This window comes from Mirounga angustirostris, unplaced genomic scaffold, assembly GCF_029215605.1.
Source record: "Mirounga angustirostris isolate CCGP_5_RB_7025 unplaced genomic scaffold, mMirAng1.0.hap1 SCAF_10, whole genome shotgun sequence".
NCBI classification, from domain to species: Eukaryota; Metazoa; Chordata; class Mammalia; order Carnivora; family Phocidae; genus Mirounga; species Mirounga angustirostris.
The window spans coordinates 109,437,720-109,461,286 of NW_026991718.1; the positions used below are offsets into that span (position 1 = coordinate 109,437,720).

General features: G+C 38.6%; 1 protein-coding gene across 6 annotated transcripts in view; it reads right to left on the reverse strand.

Moving 5' to 3' along the window:
- Positions 1 to 23,567, reverse strand: part of PTPRA (protein tyrosine phosphatase receptor type A) — a 166,870-nt gene that overhangs the window by 64,692 nt on the left and 78,611 nt on the right. For 3 of the 6 annotated variants that reach the window (XM_045885507.3, XM_045885505.3, XM_045885506.3), the window contains 4 exons: positions 22,318 to 22,489; positions 20,972 to 21,049; positions 9,813 to 9,891; positions 8,788 to 9,129 (listed from right to left, as the gene is read on the reverse strand). In XM_045885507.3, coding sequence (XP_045741463.1) covers positions 8,788 to 9,129; positions 9,813 to 9,891; positions 20,972 to 21,049; positions 22,318 to 22,326 — 508 coding nt within the window. In that variant the 5' untranslated portion in view covers positions 22,327 to 22,489. The remainder of the gene's footprint in view (positions 1 to 8,787; positions 9,130 to 9,812; positions 9,892 to 20,971; positions 21,050 to 22,317; positions 22,490 to 23,567) is intronic. The other 3 variants (XM_045885512.3, XM_064572904.1, XM_045885508.3) reach the window with 2 other exon arrangements.

A 23,567-nucleotide genomic window follows, 5' to 3' on the forward strand; every position in this document is an offset into this window, starting at 1 on the left:
GTGTAATAAGTGAGAAATAGAAACATTCATTCTCAAATTAAAGAAAACCATTACAATTCAACCTAAGTTAAGACAAAATAAGCTCTAGGAAAACAGATACTTTCTTCTTTATATATGTTGGAGCTAAAATGAGGTACCATCCAAAAAATGGGAAACAAGATTACCCAGACTCACTAAACTTTAATCAGTGATTTGTCCTTCTGAGTACAAAAACAACACAACATAAATCTTCAAAAAAAAGTACAAGAACACAAAAAGAAATACAAACACAATAGTATTAGAGGTCTTTATGTCTTTTAGGCCATTAAAATGCAATAGCGCAAAATTAAGTTAAGGATATAAAAGACCTAAATGGTAACAGGTAACAAAATCTAACCAGTCTGGGGGGAAAAAAAAATCTAACTAGCGTAGACCAAATTCTATATATTAATAGAGAAAACTTTTTCAAAGGCTTGTGGAATATCCACAAGTCCTTATAAATTATTTCCCATTGTGGAAATAACACAGACAGTATTCTTTCATGATGCAGTAAAACTAGAAATTAACAAAGAAAACACCTGGAAATTAAAAGCAAAGCCAAACTGTAAAACACCTAAAAAATAATAAAATCATTCTTGTGGCAGAATCCACCAATTCTCCCCCAGTAATAGTCTCTTCTTCCTTTTGGTACAGAAACCCTGTTTTGTTTTGTTTTTTTAAGCTGAGCACAAAGCTGTCTGGCTAGAGACTGCATTTCTAAGACTCCTTTGTGCCAAATGTAGTTATATGAAGAATTCTAGGCAATGGGATGCAAGCAAAAGTGATAAGGGTAACTTCTGGATCACATCCTTTGGAAAAGAAATTGTCCCCATTTCCTCTGTTCCCCCTTCCCAGGGGCTGGAACTAGAACCTAATGATGAGAGCCATTTTTGACCAAGCAGATGAGGGCAATTTTGTTGGGATGGCAGAGCCGGTAAGAAAAAAAGAACTTGGGGGCACCTGGGTGGTTCAACTGATTAATTGGCCGACTCTTGATTTTGGCTCAGGTCATGATCTCAGGGCTGTGAGACAGAGCCCCACATCGGGCTCCGCCATGGAGCCTGCTTAAGATTCCCCCCATCTTTCTCTTTCTCTCTCTCTCTCTCTCTCTCTCTCTCTCTCTCTCTCTCTCTCTCGGTGCCTGGATGGCTCAGTCAGTTGAGCGTCTGACTTGGTTTCGGCCCAAGTTGGGCTCTGCACTCAGGGCGGAGTCTGCTTGTCCCTCTCCCTCTGTTCCTCCCTCCCACCCCACCCTGCTCTCTCTCTCATGAATTAAAAGATTCTCTCTCTCTCCTTCTGCCCCTCCCTCCCTTTAAAAAAAAAAAAAAGAAAGAAAAGAAAAAAAGAACTCAGTCCCTGATAAGGCAAAGCCCTCCGTCTACCTCTGGAATGTGAGAGGGCAGAGAGATACTTTTGTCTACTTAAGTCACTGAATTTTGGTCTGCCTTTATCAGAGTAGTTTAGGCTGCACCATAACTAATACAACTACCTACAAGAACACTTATGGGATATGGCTAAAGCTGTGCTTATAAAAATTCATAGCATCAAATATACGAATTAACTGGGAAAAATGAAAATAAAAACAAGTTAAGCATTCAATTCAGGAAGAAAGAGCACAAAATAAATCTAAGAAAAGCAGGGGGAAGGAAGAGTAAGAATAAAAAAGAAATTAATGAAATAAAAACTGAAGAATGGTAGAACTAGTAAGTATACAATAGCAGACTCTGGAAGAAACAAACAACAAACTGTGAAACATAAATGGTTATCCAACTCAAGCATGAAAATGGACATAAATATATAACAAATATTAACAGCTATGTAGGAAATTAATCTTAAGAGATGACTTCTCCTCAAATCCATTCAAGTAATTTTTAAAACATGAATGAGATGCATAGTTTTCTAGGTCACTGACAAGTAAAACTTATCAAAAATAGCACACATACATTAAAAAAAAAAGCACACATACAAAGGAAACACCTAGACCAATTTAAATAACGAATGTCAATGGAAAAACCCCAAATACAGCAGTATCAAACAAAGTGCTACAGTTCATTCAAGGAAAATACAGGACCAAGTAGGGTTGTTTTTGCATAAATGTAAATAGTTCGAAGTCAAAAAATCTATTAAAATGATTCACCATAGCATATTATAAAAAGAAAAAAATCATAACAATCTTGCTCATTGATGCTGAACAGGCAATTGGCAAATTTAACACCCATTCTTGACATATATGCTCTTTAAAGCAGGAATAAATTAATAAAACCTAAACATGATAAATATGTTTACCTCAACCCAAGAGTCAGCACCATGGTTAATGGAAAACCACTAAGAACATCCTTCTGAGAGGTACAAGACAGTGCTTTTACCACTGCTTCCTAATTTTGTTCTGAAGGTATTCACCAATGCATTTAAAGAGAAAAAGAAAGAGACTAATTTGAAGATTTATGATAATTGAAGAAAATTATGTCAAACACTGAGGAAATTTATTAAGATGACCAGGATAAAATATACCTACAAAAGTCAATAGCTTTATGTAGTATACCCAAAACTAAAATAATGACCTAGATCAATTATAGCTCAAAAAAAAAAAAAGTCAATGGCCTTCATAGCCCCAACAGCAGCCAGTTAGAAGACATAAAAGAAAATACTCCATTTATACTAACAAAACACCAAAATAACAAAAAGAAAACCCCTGAAATTAGAAATAAGCTGAACAAAACATGTGCAACATTCAGTGACAAAAACTTTAACACTTCCAAGAAATACAAAGTAAGACTTCAGTAAATGGAATACACTGCATTCTTGGATAGAAAGACTTAAAGATGGGGAGCCTGGGTAGCTCAGTTGGTTAAATGTCTGCCTTTGGCTCTGGTCATGACTGCAGGGTCCTGGGATCTAGTCCCACATCAGGCTCCCTGCTCATCGGAGAGCCTGCCTCTCCTCTCCCTCTCCCTATGCTGCTCCCCCTGCTTGTGCTCTCTCTCTAATAAATAAATAAAATCTTTAATTAAAAAAAAAAAAGACTTCAAGATGTCAACTGTCCTGTTAACCTATAAATGTGACATAATCAATAAAAACTTTTCTCCTACTATGTAAGTTGATTCTAATGTTCATAAAGAAAAATAATCAAGAACTGCTAGTGAAATTCTGAAAAATAAGATTAACAAGGGATGACTAACCTTATCAAATACTGAATAATTTTACAGTTACAATTATTAAAACAGTGAGGTTCTGACATGGACAGAGAAAATAATTAAAAGAAAATACAAATGCCAAGAAACAGAACTCAAATACATATGGGAACCTAAATACATATCAGAATTCAATATATGATAAGGTAGCATTTTGAATCAGTGAGGAAAAAAATAGATATTCATTAAAAGGTATTGGGACAAGTCGTTAATCATTTTGGGGAAAAAAAAAAAAAAACAGATCCATAGCTCACACTTCACATCAGAATAAATTCCAGATGGATAAAAGATTTAAACACACACCCACATATACATATATAGAAGAAAGAAACCATAAGTGCAGAAGAAATAATTAGGAAAATTATTTTGTAATACTGGAGTAAGAAAAGCCTTCCTAGGGGCGCCTGGGTGGTACAGTCGGTTAACTGTCAGACTCTGGGTTTTGGCTCGGGTTATGATTTCAGGGTCCTGGGATCAAGCCCCACCATGGGCTCTATGCAGAGTCTGCTTGAGATGCTCTCTCCTTCTCCCTCCAGCCTCCCACTTGTGCTCTCTCTCTAAAATAAATAAATCTAAAAAAAAAAAAAAAAAGTCTTCCTGTATATGATCTAATACCAAGAAAACATTTAGTTAAACTGATTATTTTTTTAATTAAAAAATATTTTAAATTGCTTATGATAGTTTCTGCAATGAAGAAAAGCTAGAGGAGCAACTGGGGAAAAATATTTGCAACTTTATCACAGGTAGGCAAAGGTTCATTTCCCTAACATTAAAAAGCTTCTATAAATGAGTCAGAAAAACCTGACATTCTCTTAAGAAAACCAGGCAAAGGATACCAACAGAGTTCTTAGAAAAAGAAATAGAAATGATCTTTCCAAATATGGAAAGATGCTCACCCTCACTCAGTGAAATGCAAATTAACGCTACACTGAGATGCTAATTTTCACCTGTCAGACTGGCACAGATCCAGAAGTTTGGTAATTTACTGCAGTGAAGACAGCTTAGGAAAACAGGCACTCTGACACACTGTTCATAGGAATAAATTTCCCAATAGAGGAAAATCTGGCAATATCCACCAGTTTACAAATGCATACTTAAAAATAATTTATCGTACCACTATTCTCATATATGCTTGAAATGATAAATTTTATTGTTTGTACTCTGAAAACAACCTTAATGTATACTGATAGGGAAGACTGGATAAATACATTAAGGTATATCCATACAATGAAGCAACTCTTTACTGTAATACAGAACAGGTATGACAGGCTAATGAAACAAAGCAATGTGCAGAAATATACACAACATATATGTGTATCATTTGTCATAAATACAAGAAAAAGGAATATATATATGTATACATATACATACATACATATATAAAAAGGAAAAAAAACAGAGACTCAAAGCAAAGGTCAAAAGGAGAGAAAAATTTAAAATAATCAATCTAGGATATGTCCAATATCCAAATAATAAAAGAGTTTTAGAAGAAGAAAACAGAGAAAATAGACAGCGGAAGAAAATTTCCAAATAGAAGAAAAATTTCCCGAACTGAAGAACCAAAAATTTCCAGAATCGAAGAACCAAGGCTCCAAAAGTCCTATCAAATATCCAGCATAATGAATGAGAAAGATCCACATCAAGACACATTTCCGTGAAATTTCAGGACACTAATGATAAAGATCTTTCAAAAACACACCAAAGTGTGATTAAGAATCAGGACAGCAGTAGAATCCCCCAAGCCTGGGAATTAGGAGTCAGGACAATGCTTTCAACATTCTGGAGAAAAAAATACGTCCTCTAATTCTATGTATAGACATGTAAGGCCTCATGCAATGTACCTCCCATGACCCCCTATCTCAGGAAGCTACTGGAAGATATGTTCTACCAAATTATGGAGTAATCCAAGAAAGAGGTCAATATAGAAGTCAGGAAGCAGAGGGAATTTCCAAAATAATAGAGAAGGGAAATACCACACCAACACCTGGGCAGCAGCCCTGATGATCAAGCCTAGACTTGAGTAAGACAATGGACGACTCAGGAGGAAGATCTCTAGGAAAAAATAAATAACAGATTACCTTACAGATCTGACTTTACTGAAAACTGTATTGAGAGGCTATGGAAAGTATGAGAAGAATCGGCTAGCAACAGGCAAAAAGAAAACTAAAACAGAAATAGAAGGCAATTGGGGCACTTGGGTGGCTCAGTCAGTTAAGTGGCCGACTCTTGGTTTCAGCTCAGGTCGTGAGCTCATGGGTCGTGAGACCGAGCCCCGTGATGGGCTGCATGCTCAGTGGCGAGTCTGCTTGAAGATTCTCTCCCTCTGCCCCTCCCACCACTTGTGTGAGTGCGCACACTCTTTCTTTCTAATAAATCAATCAATCTTAAAAAAAAAAAAAAAACTATAAGGCAATTATAAAATCCAGGAAAAAATTGTACAAGAAAAGAAAAATCATCACATTATACTTATAACTCAGCAGGGAATAACATTACAGTTATAATAATATAAAACATCAAATACTGATTTAACAAAAAAATTATGATGTAACAATTATGGGAGGACTGGTGAGATGGTAGTGATGAGGAGGACGTGGGGGTTCAGGCTGTAACATCCTGATGTACCATAAAGTTTTCCTTGTGTTTTATTGATCTTGAAAAAGTCACCAGTGAAATGCAGTCTCAGTCTCCCCTGAGACATGAAATGTGTTAACTGTACAATAACCGGCTTCTTAGCTATGGCATAATTTGGACCTAAGGCAGATAATGGAAAACTCAATTCCCTAATAGCAGAGTACAAAGACCACAAAAGCGAGAAAAAGGCCTAACGTGCTATTCAAGAGCCCTGAGATCTAAGACAAATCATTTAACCTCTATAGTCTTACATTAGACATCTATTAAAGGGAGATAATTATCCATGGTCATGTCACAGAACTGATAAATGAAGACAGTACAGAACAGAAGTGAAGAACACAGGATGCAAAATTAGTCAGGCCTGGATTGCTGTCTCACCTTTCCCACTGACTATTTTAGCTTGTACAAGTTATTTTGTCTTCCCTCCTGAAGTAATGGCCATAACTCACAGCAAGAAATGCATTCTACACTGTTACTCCGTAGGTGTTTCTGTATAACTGAAACAAAAGTTTCACAAAATGATATACGAAACACAAAAAGAAAAGAAATGGAACAGGACCATCCACTTAAAAACAAAACAAATCATGGCTAAAATTAACAAGTCAGGAAACGACAGATGTTGGCGGGGATGCGGAGAAAGGGGCACCCTCCTACACTGTTGGTGGGAATGCAAGCTGGTGCAGCCACTCTGGAAAACTGTATGGAGGTTCCTCAAAAAGTTGAAAATAGAGCTATCATATGATCCAGCAATTGCACTACTGGGTATTCACCCCAAAGATACAAATGTAGGGATCCGAAGGGGTACGTGCACCCCGATGTTTATAGCAGCAATGTCCACAATAGCCAAACTGTGGAAAGAGCCAAGATGTCCATCGACAGATGAATGGATAAAGAAGATGTGGTATATATATACAATGGAATATTATGCAGCCATCAAAAGGAATGAGATCTTGCCATTTGCAACGACGTGGATGGAACTGGAGGGTATTATGTTGAGTGAAATAAGTCAAAAAGAGAAAGACATGTATCATATGATCTCACTGATATGAGGAAGTCTTAATTGTAGGAAACAAACTGAGGGTTGCTGGAGTGGGGGGTGGGGTGGGAGGGATGGGGTGACTCGGTGATAGACACTGGGGAGGGTATGTGCTCTGGTAAGCGCTGTGAATTGTGCAAGACTGTTGAATCTCAGATCTGTACCTCTGAAACAAATAATGCAATATATGTTAAGAAAAAAAGAAGAAGAAGAAGAAGAAGAAGGTAGCGGGAGGGGAAGAATGAAGCGGGGGAAATCGGAGGGGTAGACGAACCATGAGAGACGATGGACTCTGAAAAACAAACAGGGTTCTAAAGGGGAGAGGGGTGGGAGGATGGGTTAGCCTGGTGATGGGTATTGAGGAGGGCACATTCTGCATGGAGCACTGGGTGTTATGCACAAACAATGAATCATGGAACACTTCATCTAAAACTAATGATGTATGGGGATTAACATAAGAATAAAAAAAATAAAAATAAATAAAAATAAATAAAATACCAGTAAAAAAACAAAACAAAACAAATCATGATGGCCCACTAAACTGATCTTATGAATTGGTCATGACCTGTATTTCAAAAAATACTCCCTAAGTTACAGTTTCATCATTGTAAAACTCCTCCACCTGCAAAACATAAAATAGACCCGATTTCAGAGGATTCATAGGATACTTCATAGGATTACTTTATAAAACTCTCAGTACAACGCCCACCACTTAAAAATAGTGCTTGCCATGTGCAGGTGTGCACTGTAAATACTTTACCTCTATCAACCCATTTCATCCTGATAGTTCCCCTACAAGATAAGTATTATTACTATCACTCGTTCTTATTTTACAGATGAAGAAACTGAGGCACAGAGGTTAAATAACCTTGCCTGCAGCCACATAGCCAGTGTATGGCAGAGATAGGATTCAAACTCAAGTAGTGTGGCTCAGTAGACTGGGCTCTTAATGGCAAATGCTGTAATCCATTTATAGTGGAAAATACGGGATTAAAGCAGGCAGGTGCAGGGTCTGGGCTGTAAAGTCCAGCTAAAAGAGGTCATCTGTAGAAACCAAATGAGATTCAATTCAGCAAATACTTTCTGAATGCTCCCCATGAGTGAGATGTGATTCCTCTAAGAGCCCTCGCCATCTAACAGGGAAGAAATCTGAGCCAAGGGGATGTGACCACAGAAGAGGGAACAGTGATTTTTGCTAGAGAATGACAGTTACGAAGCTGTCAGGGAACAATTTCCTCTACTCACAGAAACCCTGTGAGGGACCCCTTTCTCTTTTACAGACCAGGACCCTGAGGCTCCAACGGTCAGAAACTTGCTCCACCCCACCTGGTCTCTGACCCAGGGCTGATTCTATCTTCGGTGCCACTTCCCATTCAACCCGATGGACTGAAGGAAAGAAGTGGGCTGGGCTGGGCTGAGGCCCTGAACAAGCTGGTACTGCAATTTAACTGTTTCTCTGAGCTCCTCTAACTCTACCCCTGGCCACAGGGTTCCCACTCCCTATCTGTTATGGACATCCAAACCCATTCTCCTTCCCATGGTCTCCATGGGTCCCTTCTTTTTAAGGCTAATCCTTAGCCTTAAAAGCCTCAGCTTCTGCAGCCTTCATCTTCAGTCTCTTGCATCATCAATTAGCTCCCCTTTCTCTTGTATTTTCAAACTTCTTCTTCTACCTTTAACACTCAAGCCTCCCCAGTCTAACCAGAATGCCAGGCAAAGCAGGATATCCTCTAGAGTATTTCTTCTTTCCTCTTAAGTCTATGTTAAACAGATATTCCTGAGAATTCTCTGTATCTAAGTTTCATTAGTTTGCAATTTTTATTTCAAGAAATCTTGTGGCTAGAAAACACAAAATAATAAAACAGTGAGTAACCTCAAAGAGAAAAAATACAAACCAACCATCCCTAGTACCTGAAGGAGGGAAAGTTTCTGGGGTGGTGGCCACGGTGCTGGAATTCCCCTCCCAAGGCTCTGTGCTGGTATCTGTGAACTGGTTCTCTGGAAGCCACGTTCCATTCGGTGCAAGTGTAGTGACTACAGAACCGGTACTTGCTGTTCTTGTGGTCCCATTGTCAGAGTCTGAAGCATTGACAGTGGTTACATAGGTGGGTCCCAGAGTTAGATTGGGGCTGAATGTTGGTGCCACAGAGGGAGAAGTTACTGAAGAAGTAGTATTTGAAGCTTTGGTCTCTTCTTTGACTGACTCTGCTGTTGATGTTTTCATAGATCTTGTAATGCCTACTGAAGGTGAAACTATAAACATGAAAAAAAGAGAAAGAAAAACACCCCATGAAGAATGTGATAGCTCAAAAGTTATGAGGCACAAAGCAGCAAGCGTTAATAAACTCTCCAAGAGGGGCACCTAGGTGGCTCAGTCAGTTAAGTGGCCGACTCCTGATTTCAGCTCAGGTCATGATCTCAGGGTTCTGGGATTGAGCCCCACGCTGGGCCCCACCCTTACTGAGGAGTCTGCTTGAGACTATCTTTCCCCCACCCCCCACTCGTTCTCGCTCTCTCAAATAAATAAATTAAAAAAATAAATGCACACACACACACACACACATTCTTATCTAACACTGGACCCTTTCTATCATCTCCAAAGGACTACTGTTTAAGGGAAGAAGAAAACTGGATTCATTACTTATTTCCTCAGAATCAATATATAGGAGTCTTAAGTAGCAACAATTTTTTTTTTTAACTTTTCAGGGATGAACATATAATCTATTTATTTAAAGTAGTATATTGTATACAGAGCAATGCTGACCATTCAATAGGACTCAGAGATTTCCAAAGACACTTATTTTATACCATCACTTTTAAGTAAAACTTTCATTAATTTTTTCTTTCTTTAATACCACCCAGGTCTCCAATTTTAGTCATTAAATGTGAAAGCAAAATTCTATTCAGAACACCAGCCTTATCAAATGACAATTTACCTGTGGTTGCATTGTTGGCACCTACACGTGTCAGACTACTGCCAAGCAGAACAAGAATGAACCAGGAATCCATGCTGACCTAGAAAAGAGAAAGCCAGATTAGATAAGATCCTACGTTATTGTAACTTTGTCCAAAATATTCACCAAAGGAGTATTTTGGGTAAAATCTTCCCAGCAATAAAATGTACACACAGGACCAATGATCTTTTTGGAGTCTGATAGGCACATTTCCCTCCCCCCGACCCCAGCCCCACAATCCAACTACTTAATTGAATCTTTATATCAATAAAAATAAAACTTAATTAAGAAGACACTTTTTAAAGCATTATTCGCAACTCTATCAGTACTTTAGAATCACCCAAAGAACATTTAAAAATCCCCATGCCAGACTGTATCTCTGGGGGGTGAGAGCTAGGGAGAGGTCCTGTGAAAAGCTCCCCTTGTGTTCGCCACGTGCAGCTTTAGCATCTTCAGCATGAGAAGTATGGAGAAGGTAGGGTGACTGCGTGAATGTAATGCTCTTTGAAACAGACCTCATACAGCTGTTCCCAAGCTTTATTTCATCTCAAAACACATCAGAGAGCCGTGGCACTCCTATTGGTAATAGTGGCTCATTTGTCCATTCAGATTTTTGTGCCCTGCAGTGAGCTAATTACTAGGGGAAGAACTGGGGACCAATACACGTATACATCCTATCTTCAGGAGACTCACACCCTGGTGGTAACTGAATATGGTAGTGACTCTCCAAGGGAAGCAGGACATGCCTCTCCAAAGGGTACATGAGAATCTCTGAGGAAGGGTGGGGAGATGAAGGTGGTTCATACACAACCTAGGAGTTTGCCTCTGATACCAGCAACCATGCGTAGTAGGCAAATGGGTTCAGTAGGTGGCCTTCCCAAGATGTAACCATATAAGATTTGACTACTTCCCCACTCTTCCCACCTAACCATAATCTAAAATAGGGAAAGCATGCAATTCCCTCCAAAAGGGTTAGAAAACAAATTGGAAGGCTGATTATTTGTATACATATCTATTTTTTTTTAAAGATTTTATTTATTTGACAGAGAGAGAGACAGCGAGGGAGGGAACACAAGCAGGGGGAGTGGGAGAGGGAGAAGCAGGCTCTCCGCAGAGCAGGGAGCCCGATGCAGGGCTCGATCCCAAGGCCCTGGGATCATGACCTGAGCCGAAGGCAGACGCTCAACGACTGAGTCACCCAGGCGCCCCTATACATATCTATTCTTGATAGGAAATGGTTTGAGGAAAAATAACTATGTGTTTGGGGGGAGAGTGTTAGACCGTCACCTCATTCCACAGAGTAAAAATAAATCCAGATGGGTAGAAGGATTAAATGCTTAAAAACACATTTTAAAAGGAAATAAATGAATATTTATGCGAGCTCAGGACAAGGAAGGATTTTCTGATGTAAGAAATGACAAAAGTAAAAATGGCATATTTGATGATAGAAAAAATAAAAGCTACTAAATATAAAAGAAATCAATCACAAATAATGTTCACGGATAGGGAGCTCAATACTGTCAAAGATGTCAGTTCTTCCCAGCTTGGTCTATAGACTCGATGCAATCTCAATCAAATTCTTAGCAAGTTATTTTGTGGATTCTGACAAACTAATTCTCAAGATAAGAGGCAAAAGACTGAGAATAGCCAACTCAATACAGAAGAACAAAGTTGGAGGACTAACACTACCTGACTTCAAAATATATTATAAAGCAACAGTAATCAAGACAGTGTGGTACTGGTAAAAGAAAATAAAAATAGAGCAATATAACAGAACAGAGAGCCCGGATACAGACCCACATAAATACAGTCAACTGATCTTTGACAAAGGAGCAATGGCAATACAATGGAGCAAAGACACTCTTTTCTTTCTTTCTTTCTTTCCTTTTTTTTTTTTTTTTATTTATTTGCGAGAGAGAGAATGAGAGACAGAGAGCATGAGAGGGAGGAGGGTCAGAGGGAGAAGCAGACTCCCTGCTGAGCAGGGAGCCTGATGTGGGACTCGATCCTGGGACTCCAGGATCACGACCTGAGCTGAAGGCAGTCGCTTAACCAACTGAGCCACCCAGGCGCCCGACACTCTTTTCAATAAATGGTGCTGGAACAACTGGGCATATGTGTACAACAAAAAAATCTGGACAAAGACCTTATACTTTCACAAAATTTATTCAAAATGTATCACAGACCTAAATGTAAACACAACACTATAGAATACCTAGAAGATAACACAGGAGAAAATCAAATGATCTGGTATGGCGATGACCTTTTAGGTATAACACCAAAGGCACGATCCTTTGAAATAATTAATAATCTGGACTTCATTCAAATTAAAAACTTCCACTCTGCGAAAGACAATGTCAGGAGAACAAGAAGACAAGCCACAGACTGGGAGAAAATATTTGCAAAAGGCACATCTGATAAAGGACTGTTCTCCAAAATTTATAAGGAACTCTTAAAAATCAACAATTAAGAAAACAAACCAATTAAAATATAGGCCAACTCTGGAAAACAGTATTGAGGTTCCTCAAAAAGTTGAAAGTAGAGCTACCCTACGACCCAGCAATTGCACTACTGGGTATTTACCCCAAAGACACAAATGTATGATCCGAAGGGGCATGTGACCCCCAATGTTTATAGCAGCAATGTCCACAATAGCCAAACTATGGAAAGAGCCTAGATGTCCATCAACAGATGAATGGATAAAGAAGATGTCGTGTATATATATACAATGGAATATTATGCAGCCATAAAAAACAAAAATGGAATCTCGCCATTTGCAACGATGTGGATGGAACCAAAGGGTATTATGCTAAGTGAAATAAGTCAATCAGAGAAAGACAAGTATCATATGATCTCACTGATATGAGGAATTTGAGAAAGAAGACAGAGGATCATAGGGGAAGGGAGGGAAAAATTAAACAAGATGAAACCGGAGAGGGAGACAACCATAAGAGACTCTTAATCTCAGGAAACAAACTGAGGGTTGCTGGAGTGGGGGGGGGGGGGGGGGCTGGAGGGATGGGGTGGCTGGGTGATGGACTTTGGGGAGGGTATGTGTTGTGGTGAGTGCTGTGAATTGTGTAAGACTGATGAATCACAGACGTGTACCCCTGAAACAAATACATCATATGTTAATTTTAAAAAAATTAAAAAATATATATACAGGCCAAAGACCTTAACAGATACTTCAGCGAAGAAGATATAGAGGTTGTAAATAAACATATCGAAAGACATTCAACATATGTCATTAAGGAACTGCAAATTAAAACAATGAGACACTACAACACATCTATCAGAATGGCCAAAATCCAAAATACTGACACCACCAAATACTGGTGAGCACGTGGAGCAACAGGAACTGTCCTACATTGCTGGTGGGAATGGAAAGTGGTACAGCCACTCTGGAAGACAGTTTAGTGGTTTCCTACATAACTAAACATTCTCCATATGATTTAGCAATTGTGCTCCTTGTTATTTACCCAAGAAAGTTGAAAACTATATCTACACAGAAATCTGCAAACAGATGTTTACAACAACTTTATTCTTAATTGCCAAAACTTGGAAGCAACCAAGATGCCCTTCAGTAGGTGGATAAAGAAACTGTACTACATCCAGACAATGGAATATTATGCAGCACTTAAAGGATATGAGTTATCAAGCCATGAAGAGATATAAAGAAACTTTAAGTGCATATTAGTAGGTGAAAGAAAGCAATTTGGAAAAGCTACATACTGTATGATTCCAAGTACATGACGTTCTTAAAAAGGCAAGCTCCTGGAGACAGTAACAAGATCAGTGATTGTGGGGCTAGGAAAGTGGGAGGGAATGAACAGGCAGAGGATTTTTAAGGGCAGTAAAACTATTCTATATGGTAATACAATGATAAATACGTGTCATTATCTATTTGTCTAAACCCATAGAATGTACAACACCAAAAGTGAACCCTAACATAAACAAGACTTTGGGTGATAACGATGTGTCAGTGCAGATGCATCTGCCGGAGTAAGTGTAACTGTGGTACAGAGATGACAAGTGTGGGAGGCTGTGCCTGTGTAGGGGCAGAGAGTATTTGGGAACTCTAATTTCTGCTCAATTTTACCATGAACATAAAACTGCTCTAAAAAAATAAAGTCTGTTTTTAAGAAAGGAAATAAACTAGGAAAATTATCACAAATAAGACAAAGGATTAAAACAAGAAGTCCTATCAATATAGAAAACATTAAGACCTCAATTTTGAAAAATCTAAAGAACCTAAAAAAGATAATTTACAGAAGAGAAAAACAAACGGCTAAGAAAATACATGAAAAAGTGTTGACCATCCCTATTAATCAAAGGGATATAATGATGAGAGAACATTTTTGCCTTTCAAATCAGAAAATATCAATCATATGAAATATTCAATGCTGGCAAGAGTCTCATGAAAAGGAATCAAATACTGGTGGGAATGGCCATTAGCCTGTAACAACAAATTCCTTCCCAGAAAGATTATACAAGAATCTTAAACATGTCCATATTGTTTTGTGACCCATTTCCAGGGTTCTATTCTGAAGTAAATGTAAATAATCTAAAACTCAGACTAAAATGATACAGAGATATTCATTAAGTGGAAAAGCAGAAACAATCCAAATACCCAGCAGCAGGAAAAACAGGAAAAAGTTGAAGTAAGTGCTATGCTGCTATTCAAGATGATATACTGTTACTATTCAAAATGCTATCTTCAAAGAATTTAAGGAAATGGAACAAGCCCTTCATTTTTTTTTAAGCTTAACAGATCAAAACTGAATATACCATATGATCTCAAATGAACTCATGTATTGTGTATGAATGTATAGGCATGAAAGTAAAACTAGAAGGAAAAAATCTAAACATTTAGCACAGCACTTTATGATTTTATTTTCTTCTTTACATTGTACTTTATTCTCTCAATTTTAAAAATGAAGCAGAAAACAAAAACAATCAATAAAATTAAGTTAAAAAGAAAACATATTTCACTACAGAGCATGAATATACGAATCAAAACTAAAAGGAAACTGCTGGAGAAAGATGTACTTCACCTGAGAGGCTGCAAGGGAAAAGAACGAGTGTACAGCGAATGGCAAGCTGGAGAGGATTTGTATGGGTAAACTGGGGAGTGAGAGGTATGTTAATGTAAAAAGATCCATGTCACTAACAAGGTGTATCTATAGACCACAACCAGAAACACTGTAGTCAAGGCCTATTCTTCCCAGAGGATATAAAGACCCTCAGGTAAATTCCTGTTACTTCCTGCCTCCCAGATTAAATTGCATCCATACCTATGCTTTCCTTCTTTCCTCTTCCAGTCTCCAAATCTTCCATTCCAAGTATCCCAGAGCTGCATGTCAGGAAGGAAAACTGAGGTTTCCTCACTTTCCAAAGATCTCATATGCAAAGCCATTCTTCCTAGAGTCTGCTCTAACAGTCCCAGTTCTTGAAGGCACTCATCGCTGAAGAAACTGCAATGTGGCTCACAGTTTTCCTCCCATCCCCAAGTCCCGATACTTTCCTGGAAAACAGGTCAACATCCTCACAGATGACAGCCACCACAATTCACATCTGGGCCAGCCTATGAGTTCCTTGACTTCCTCAATCCCAACAACCTCATACTTTTACTCTACTTGGGCCACCCATGACAATGGCTCACTCCAGGTTCTGTCATCATCAGGAAAAACTCATACTGAATCTTACCTTCCCACTCTCCAACCACACTCCCTATCCTTGCAGTTCTCTCTTTTATGTGTACTATACCTGTTCTTGGACCTCACCTAGGCTTCCAGTCCCTTGAACCTCTATTTTTTTATGCAGTATCTCTGTCCTGTCTATTTCCTTCTTTACCCAACCCAGAAAACTTGGTGTCAATTCCATTACTATGCTATTCCATCACAATGCTAACATCCTAAATTCCTTTGCTACATTGTTCTATTCTACCTACATGGGGAAAAACAAAAACAGCCCAATCCTGAACTAATCCAACCATTAGCCCTACACTTGGGACTGCCGAATGCTACTTAAGAAAATCAAACAGCGGATAAGGCTGATATCACTTCTGCCTCGAAGAAGTCCAAACAATTTCTGAATCTTTCTGTATTTCCCTATTCAGCTCTCTCCAGTTCTCCATAGCAGTGATTTCAAAGAACCTCTCTCTCCTCTCCAATCACCTCCTCCCACACTTTTAGCTACTGGCCTTGCCTTCTTCACTTCAGAGAAAATAGAAGACAATGGACTGCATGACACCCGTAACGCCCAGTCAACATATTTACGAATTTCCTCCTCCTCTGCAATTCCTCCCAAGAATCTCAGACCATCAGGAACCTTGTCCTGTAGATCCCCTACCACCATCCCGTAACTTTAACTCCTCCCTTTCATAACAGCATTTAAACACAATAATTTCTAAAAGAAAAGGAGAACTGCTTTGACTCTATATCAATCCTTCAGCTAGCATTCTCTCTACTCTACTTTGCAGCCAATTTTCTCGAAAGAGTTGTCTCCATGGCAATCTGGCTTCTTTTTCCTCCATTCCACTAAAACAACTAACTACTTCTAAATTTTTAAAGAATGAGCTCTTCAAAAATATTTCTAACTCATTCACAAATGTCTTATTTCCCAATATATAAAGGACTCCTACAGATTAATAAAAAAGGAACAATCCAAAAGAAAAATGGGCAAAAGATATGAAACTGACAACGCACAGAAAAGTAAATGCTTCTCTTAAATTAAAAAAAAAAAAAATTGCTTAACCTCACTCATGATTAGGGAAGTCCAAATTAAAGCTACACTGTGATACCAGTTTTCACCTATCAGATAGACAAATATAAAAAACTTTAACAATGCATTGATAAGGGTTTGAGTAATCAGGTACTCTCATATGATCTATAAATATTCAGCACAAACCCTTTGTGTGTTTACAAACACACAAACCCTTTGACACAATTCCACTTGAGAATTTTACAGATATACCCATACTTTTAAAGTTCCCTATGTACAAAGTTATTCAATGCAGCAACAGAAAAACAGTGGAAATAACCTGAATGTTTACCAACAGGAGAGGGGAATGTGATTAAATAAATGATGGCATATTCATAAAATGGAATACTATGAGGCCTGTTAAACAAAAAGAGGAGACTCTTTGGAGACCATTTCAGTACATAAGACACCTTCTGATTTTGAACCATCTTAAAAACAACCTTTTCTTTTTTTTTTTTTTTTTTTAAGATTTTATTTATTTATTTGAGACAGAGAGAATGAGAGAGAGAGAGCACATGAGAGGAGGGAGGGTCAGAGGGAGAAGCAGACTCCCTGCCGAGCAGGGAGCCCGATGCGGGACTCGATCCCGGGACTCCAGGATCATGACCTGAGCCGAAGGCAGTCGCTTAACCAACTGAGCCACCCAGGCGCCCCAAAAACAACCTTTTCAAAAAATTAAAATTCATGGGGCAGGGGAGCCACTGGTATTTCTCTCTCCCTCTCCTCCCCCCCCCCCCACAAACACAACACCTCTTTGTTGTTAAATCCCTCGACTTCCCTCTGTCACATCTGATTTACTGATATCCCATACGTTCCAAAATTCATCTCTTCTCCACACCTCTCTCTGAATTGATTTTAAAAGCTGGTTCTATGATAAAGATCTACTTAGATGAATACAGATACAGATGAATGGTTAAATAGTTTGAATCCAAGGAAAATATGTACTATCAAATGTCAGAAGGAAACTAGCACTGCCAGCCGTAGTCTCCTCAATACCAGAAACCCTGTCTACAAATTCTAATAGTGGGAATGGTTTCGCCTTTCACAGAATGATTTTTAGGATGAGCTACTATTTGTGATATTTTCACTTCTGTCTGACAGCTTCTTATAAAACTAAATATACACCTACTTCATGAACCAGTAATTCTACTCCTATATATTTACCCAAGAGATATAAAAACGTATGTCCACAAAATGACTAGCACAAAAATGTTCATAATAACAAAAAACTGAAAGCAACCCAGGTAACCATCAATAAGAGATTATATAAACAATGGTATTTTCTCACATGACCTGAGCTGAAATCAAGAGCTGGATGCTGAACCAACTGGGCCACCCAGGTGCTTCCAAAATTAAAAAGTCTTAAAAACAATTAAAAACCGGGGCGCCTGGTGGCTCAGTCGTTAAGCATCTGCCTTCGGCTCAGGTCATGATCCCAGGGTCCTGAGATCTAGCCCCGCATCAGGCTCCTTGCTCGGCGGGAAGCCTGCTTCTCCCTCTCCCACTCCCCCTGCTTGTGTTCCCTCTCTTACTGTGTCTCTCTGTCAAATAAATAAATAAGATCTTAAAACAAACAAACAATTAAAAACCTAATCTATGGTGGGAAAAAAATCAGAACAATGCTTGCCTGGGAAAGAGATGAAGATTTACTGGAAAGGAACATGAGGGTACCTTCCTGGACAACAGTAATATCCCTTATTTTGACAAGGAAATGCGTTTGTGTATTTGCACATAAATTTCACCTCTGAAAACGATTCTACCCATAGATGAGTATCATAAATGATATGCATGCTTAAGTATTTGGGAAGAAGTGTACTGATATAAGCACTTGTTTGAAATACATTAAAAACAGTATGAATGATGGATGAACACAGGGACAGTGGACAGATACATGATAAAACAAGTAGAATAAAATGTTAATTATAGAGTCTAGGTGGTGGGGATGGATATAAAATTCTCTCAATTTTTCTCTATATTTGAAATTTTTTATAATAAAAGGCGGATAAAATAATCAGTTCAGGGAGAACTGGCATATTATGGTATTGAATTTTATACTCTTCGGACAGTATTTTCTTCATTTACTTTTTTTTTTTTTGATGTTCTTCAAAGTATTAACTGTACTTATTCTATTTTTTGTCCTATTCATGTCTTCCTGCATTAATTCCTGGTTATATTATGCTGCCACTGTGAATGAAATCTTTTTAATTTCAGCTATGAGTATAACTGACATATAAGATATTTAAAGTGTACATCATGGGGATTTGATATACATACACAATGTGAAAGGATCCCCCCTATCTAGTTAATTAACACATTCATCATCTTACATCTTATTTTTGGTGAGAATGTTTAAATCCTACTCTCTTAACAAATTTAAATTATACAATACAGTGTTATTAACTATAGTCACCATGTTTTTACATTAGATCCTCAGACCTTATTCATCTTCTAGCTGAAATGAATGGAATCTTTTAATGTAGTCTATTAAAATACTGCTTTTGTTATATATGAAGGACACTGGCCTACTTCTCTTTCATAAACTACTCCAAAAAAAATAATATACATGCTCATTAAAAGAAATACAGAGGGATAGAAAGCAAAACATAGGTCTCATTCACCTCCTGCCCGTCTATTTCCCAAAAGTAATCACTCAATACTTTCTTCTATATTCTTTTAGAAATTTTCTATGCTATACCAGAATATAACTATACATTTTTTAAAAAAAAAATCTATAAAAAGGGTCATATTACACATACTACCTACAGCTTGCATTTTTACTTAATAAATCCTGGACATCTTCCATATCAATACATCTAGCTACCTTTCTTTTCAGTGGTTACACAGTGTTTCACCGTGTCTATATATCAATTCTTTATATATATATATATATATATATATATATATCAATTCTTTTAGCCAGTCTTTCTGTTTGCTTTTGTTAAGTAAGAGTTAATTGTATATGATTTCTTCCTCTGTCACATACATCATTTTTGATTAGGCAAGACTGGCCTGAGTAAAGACAGAATTACATATTTCAGGAAAACCAAGATAATGGAAGAAACTCAAATTTATACATTGTTCATTTTTCAAAAAGCACTTGTGAATCATAATCCTTTGGTTAACTGTAAGTTAAAGAATAACTGAGCAGGGAGGCTCTGGGAGATGAGTCATGAAGTCTGGGCAGTTCCCCGATTTATCAGACACAATGGCACACACATTGTGTTTTCCCTCCTATTCTACCACACCCAGAAAAAGGGTCAATATACAGTCCTTATTTCATCACAAAAGCATTTCTTAGTTAAAAAAAAAAATGTGGGGGGCACCTGGGTGGCTCAGATGGTTAAGCGTCTGCCTTCGGCTCAGGTCATGATCTCAGGGTCCTGGGATCAAGTCCCACATCGGGCTCCTTGCTTAGCGAGGAGCCTGCTTCTCCCTCTGCCTGCCACTCCCCCTGCTTGTACTCTCCCTCTCTCTCTCTCTCTGGCAAAAAGATAAATACAATCTTTAATTAAAAAAAAAAAAATTTGGTTCCACTGCACATACATTAGGGTGCTCAGTCAGGAAAGTTTAACATTCTAACAACAGAGGAAAACCAAGATGCCACTGACAATACTTAAAAGCCCTAGGATATATGACAAATGAAATTCTAAAAAACTATAACTGCTGTTTTCCTGATTTTGAGGGTCTAAGCGCATTTCCTAAATGTTCTTAAAATTCAAATTCAGCGTACATCTGAGACATTCTCTCTATGGAAACATGTGGAGGCTCTGCACTCAGTGGTGAAGACATGGATGGCAGGCAGTGCTCACTAGCTATTAAATCACGTACACTTCCCCTCAGGTCTCAAAGCCCCACGTGCACTGCACACTCTGTATGCCTCCTCTCACTCAACCCTCCCAACCCTATGATGCTGATACTGGTGTTACTGCAACTTACAGTGCTGTGTACCTTTGGGGGTGGGGGTGTTCCTCTGGAACTACAGAAATCTTGGATGTTAACTTTATAAGCAGTCAATTATAGATCCTTACATGCATTTCAGGGCTAAATTATTCCAGATATACAACTTGCACCATTACAGGCATACTGAATATCTGCTAGAGAAAAGATTACTTTGGCTTTAGGCTAAAGAGAAACACTCCTTGCCCAAACATACACTCCCTATCACTGGACCCTGAGAGGTCCCGAAAGACATGTCATCCTCTCCTAAGAGGAAGAAGGAAGAAAACTGGGTGCTAATACTAGGGAAGAACACGCCCCTTTCTAAGTTAGTTGTGGACAAGTGACTAAATCCTGGCCAAGGAGTTATAAGCTAAACTGTATGATGAGATTTCTAGGAAGGTGGTTTTAAAGGGAAGGAAGGGGTTGCCCCCGCCACTCACCCCATTCCTTCCTCCTGTAATCTGGAATTTAGATGTGATCATTGGAGCCCCGGCAGCCTTTATGGACCCTGAAATGACCTAAAGATAGCAGAATAGAGAGCTAGAAAGAAATCAAGTTCTCTGATGACACTAACTGCAATACCAGTCCTGCTTATTTTTATTTCATATATATGAGAAAGAAAAAAACCTATTTTATTTTCTGATCTATACAACTAACTCCAATCCTGATACAGCTAGTTATAAGGAATAAGAAGACCAACTCTTAATATTATGACTTGTGATGATCTAGGAATGGGAATGAAGGTGTTCTGGAATGTATTTTTCTCAGCCCTCTTGCTAGTAAGTACAATGCTGCATTCATTTGCTAAAGAAAAAATATTTCAAGGAATCAATATTGTGAAGCCCCCACCAGCAAAGGAAAGCTCAGCCAATCTGCACATTGCCAAGAGTGTAGACTTTGGCTGTGATAGCTTCCATTAAGAGAATATCTATTCCAAGTTAAGCATTCAATATTCAATACATTAGCACTAATAAAATGTGATCAAGTGTCAGATACAAATTATCTCAGTATCTGGCATTTTATCTCCGTTCAATCTCATAGCAACTCTATAAATTACATACTCTTCTTAACTCCCATTTTGCAGATAAAGAAATTGAAAGATGATCACATAGCTGTTAAATTGTGTAAGTAGAATTCAAATCCAGGGCTACCTGACTTCTCTTCACAAATCTTATCATGATGTTCTTTTTTTTTTTTTTTTTTTTTAAGATTTTATTTATTTATTTGAGAGAGAGAATGAGAGAGAGCACGAGAGGGAAGAGGGTCAGACGGAGAAGCAGACCCCCTGCTGAGCAGGGAGCCTGATGCGGGACTCGATCCTGGGACTCCAGGATCATGACCTGAGCTGAAGGCAGTCGCTTAACCAACTGAGCCACCCAGGCGCCCCATGATCTGTTCTTTTAAAACTGTAAAGACTAGGGGCACCTGGGTGGCTCAGTTCATTAGATGACGGACTCTTGGTTTTGGCTCAGGTCTTGATCTTGGGGTCATGAGTTCAAGCCCTGCGTTGGGCTCCTTGCTCAGTGAGGAAATCTGCTTAAGACTCTCTCTCCTTCTGCCCCTCCCCCCACAATAGATAACTATATCTTAAAAAAAAAAAAAGCGTAAAGACAAATGTAGAAACAGATCAATCTTCCTAATGCCAACTAAAACTATTATTTCCATTTTATATATTTCTAAGCAAAGGGGCAGTGAATGTTTTAAATGTGCTCACATTAATCAATCACTGATTTTCAGATATTCAATATATTATGACTGTTCAAGTACTAGTCTTAAGTAAACTCACCTCTTTCATGGAGATGAAGCTCTCTGGGAGAAAGATATGTATTCCACTCTCAGTCTTACTGAGGATGTCTCTCAGGTGTGGGAGAAACAAAGAAGTGGCAGCTAGGACTGTTAAGCTCTGCCCAGGCCTTCTCCTAGAGCTGTTCAGGTTCTCTGATTTGAGTAAAAGGCACCTAGAAGGAGGATTCAATTCCTTCAGCTAATTGTTCACTCAATCAACATTATATTATTTATTATTAAGAACAAAAACTATTTTTGCAACTACAATCCTTGGCTGCCGCTATGTGCTTGGCACTAGTACCAGGCATTCTATATACTTGAATGCATTTAATCCTCACAACCACCTGATGAGTTAGATATCCTTTTCCCACTCTACAGATGAAGAATCTTCAGATCACAGAGGTTAAGGAATTTCCTCAAGGCCACATACCTATTGAGTGGCTATTAGGATTCCAAATCAAGGCTTTTAAAAACTCAAAAGCTCATGTCCTTGCCTTCACGCTTTACCTAATGTTGGGAATACCACCAGACAGATTAGATATGGACACTGTCATCCAGTAGTTCCCTTGCCAGTAGTGAGGCACAAACAGTTTGTTCAAACTCTTAATTATCACCTGCCATAAATAATGTTAGCTGATTAACATTAAGGTGGTGAAACTGCAGACCAGAGAAGGAATTTTCAGGGGAGGTAATGCTTGAGCTGAACTTGGGAGGATAAAGAGTAGTGAGCTAAGAAAATGGTCAGAAACAGTCCTTCAAGTGAGAGGACTTGGAGGCTTGAATAAACCTATCTGGTTCCAGGAATGGCAAAGAGCTGGGTAAGGGCATCAAGCAGGACCTCAGTAAGTATGCATTAAATGAATGTGAAAATGACCGACCTGAAAGACTGGGGTCTGTGAGGATATGTGGAAGTACTGCAGGCAGTGAGGTGACCAGAAGCAGTGATCAGATCCTGGAGGGGCTTATATGCCACAATAAAAAGTTTTTAAAGATTTATTTTATTTATTTGAGAGAGAGAGTGTGCGTGTATATGTGTGCACGTTGGCACGCAGATTGGGTAGGGGGCAGAGGAAGAGGATCTCAAGCCAACTCGGGGCCGAGCACAGAGCCTGACACGGGGCTCGATCCCACAACCCTGAGATCATGACACCAGCTGAAACCAAGAGCCGGCTGCTCAACTGACTGAGCCAACCAGGTGCCCCCACAATAAAAAGTTTTGATCTTGCACTGAACACACTAAGGAACCACCAA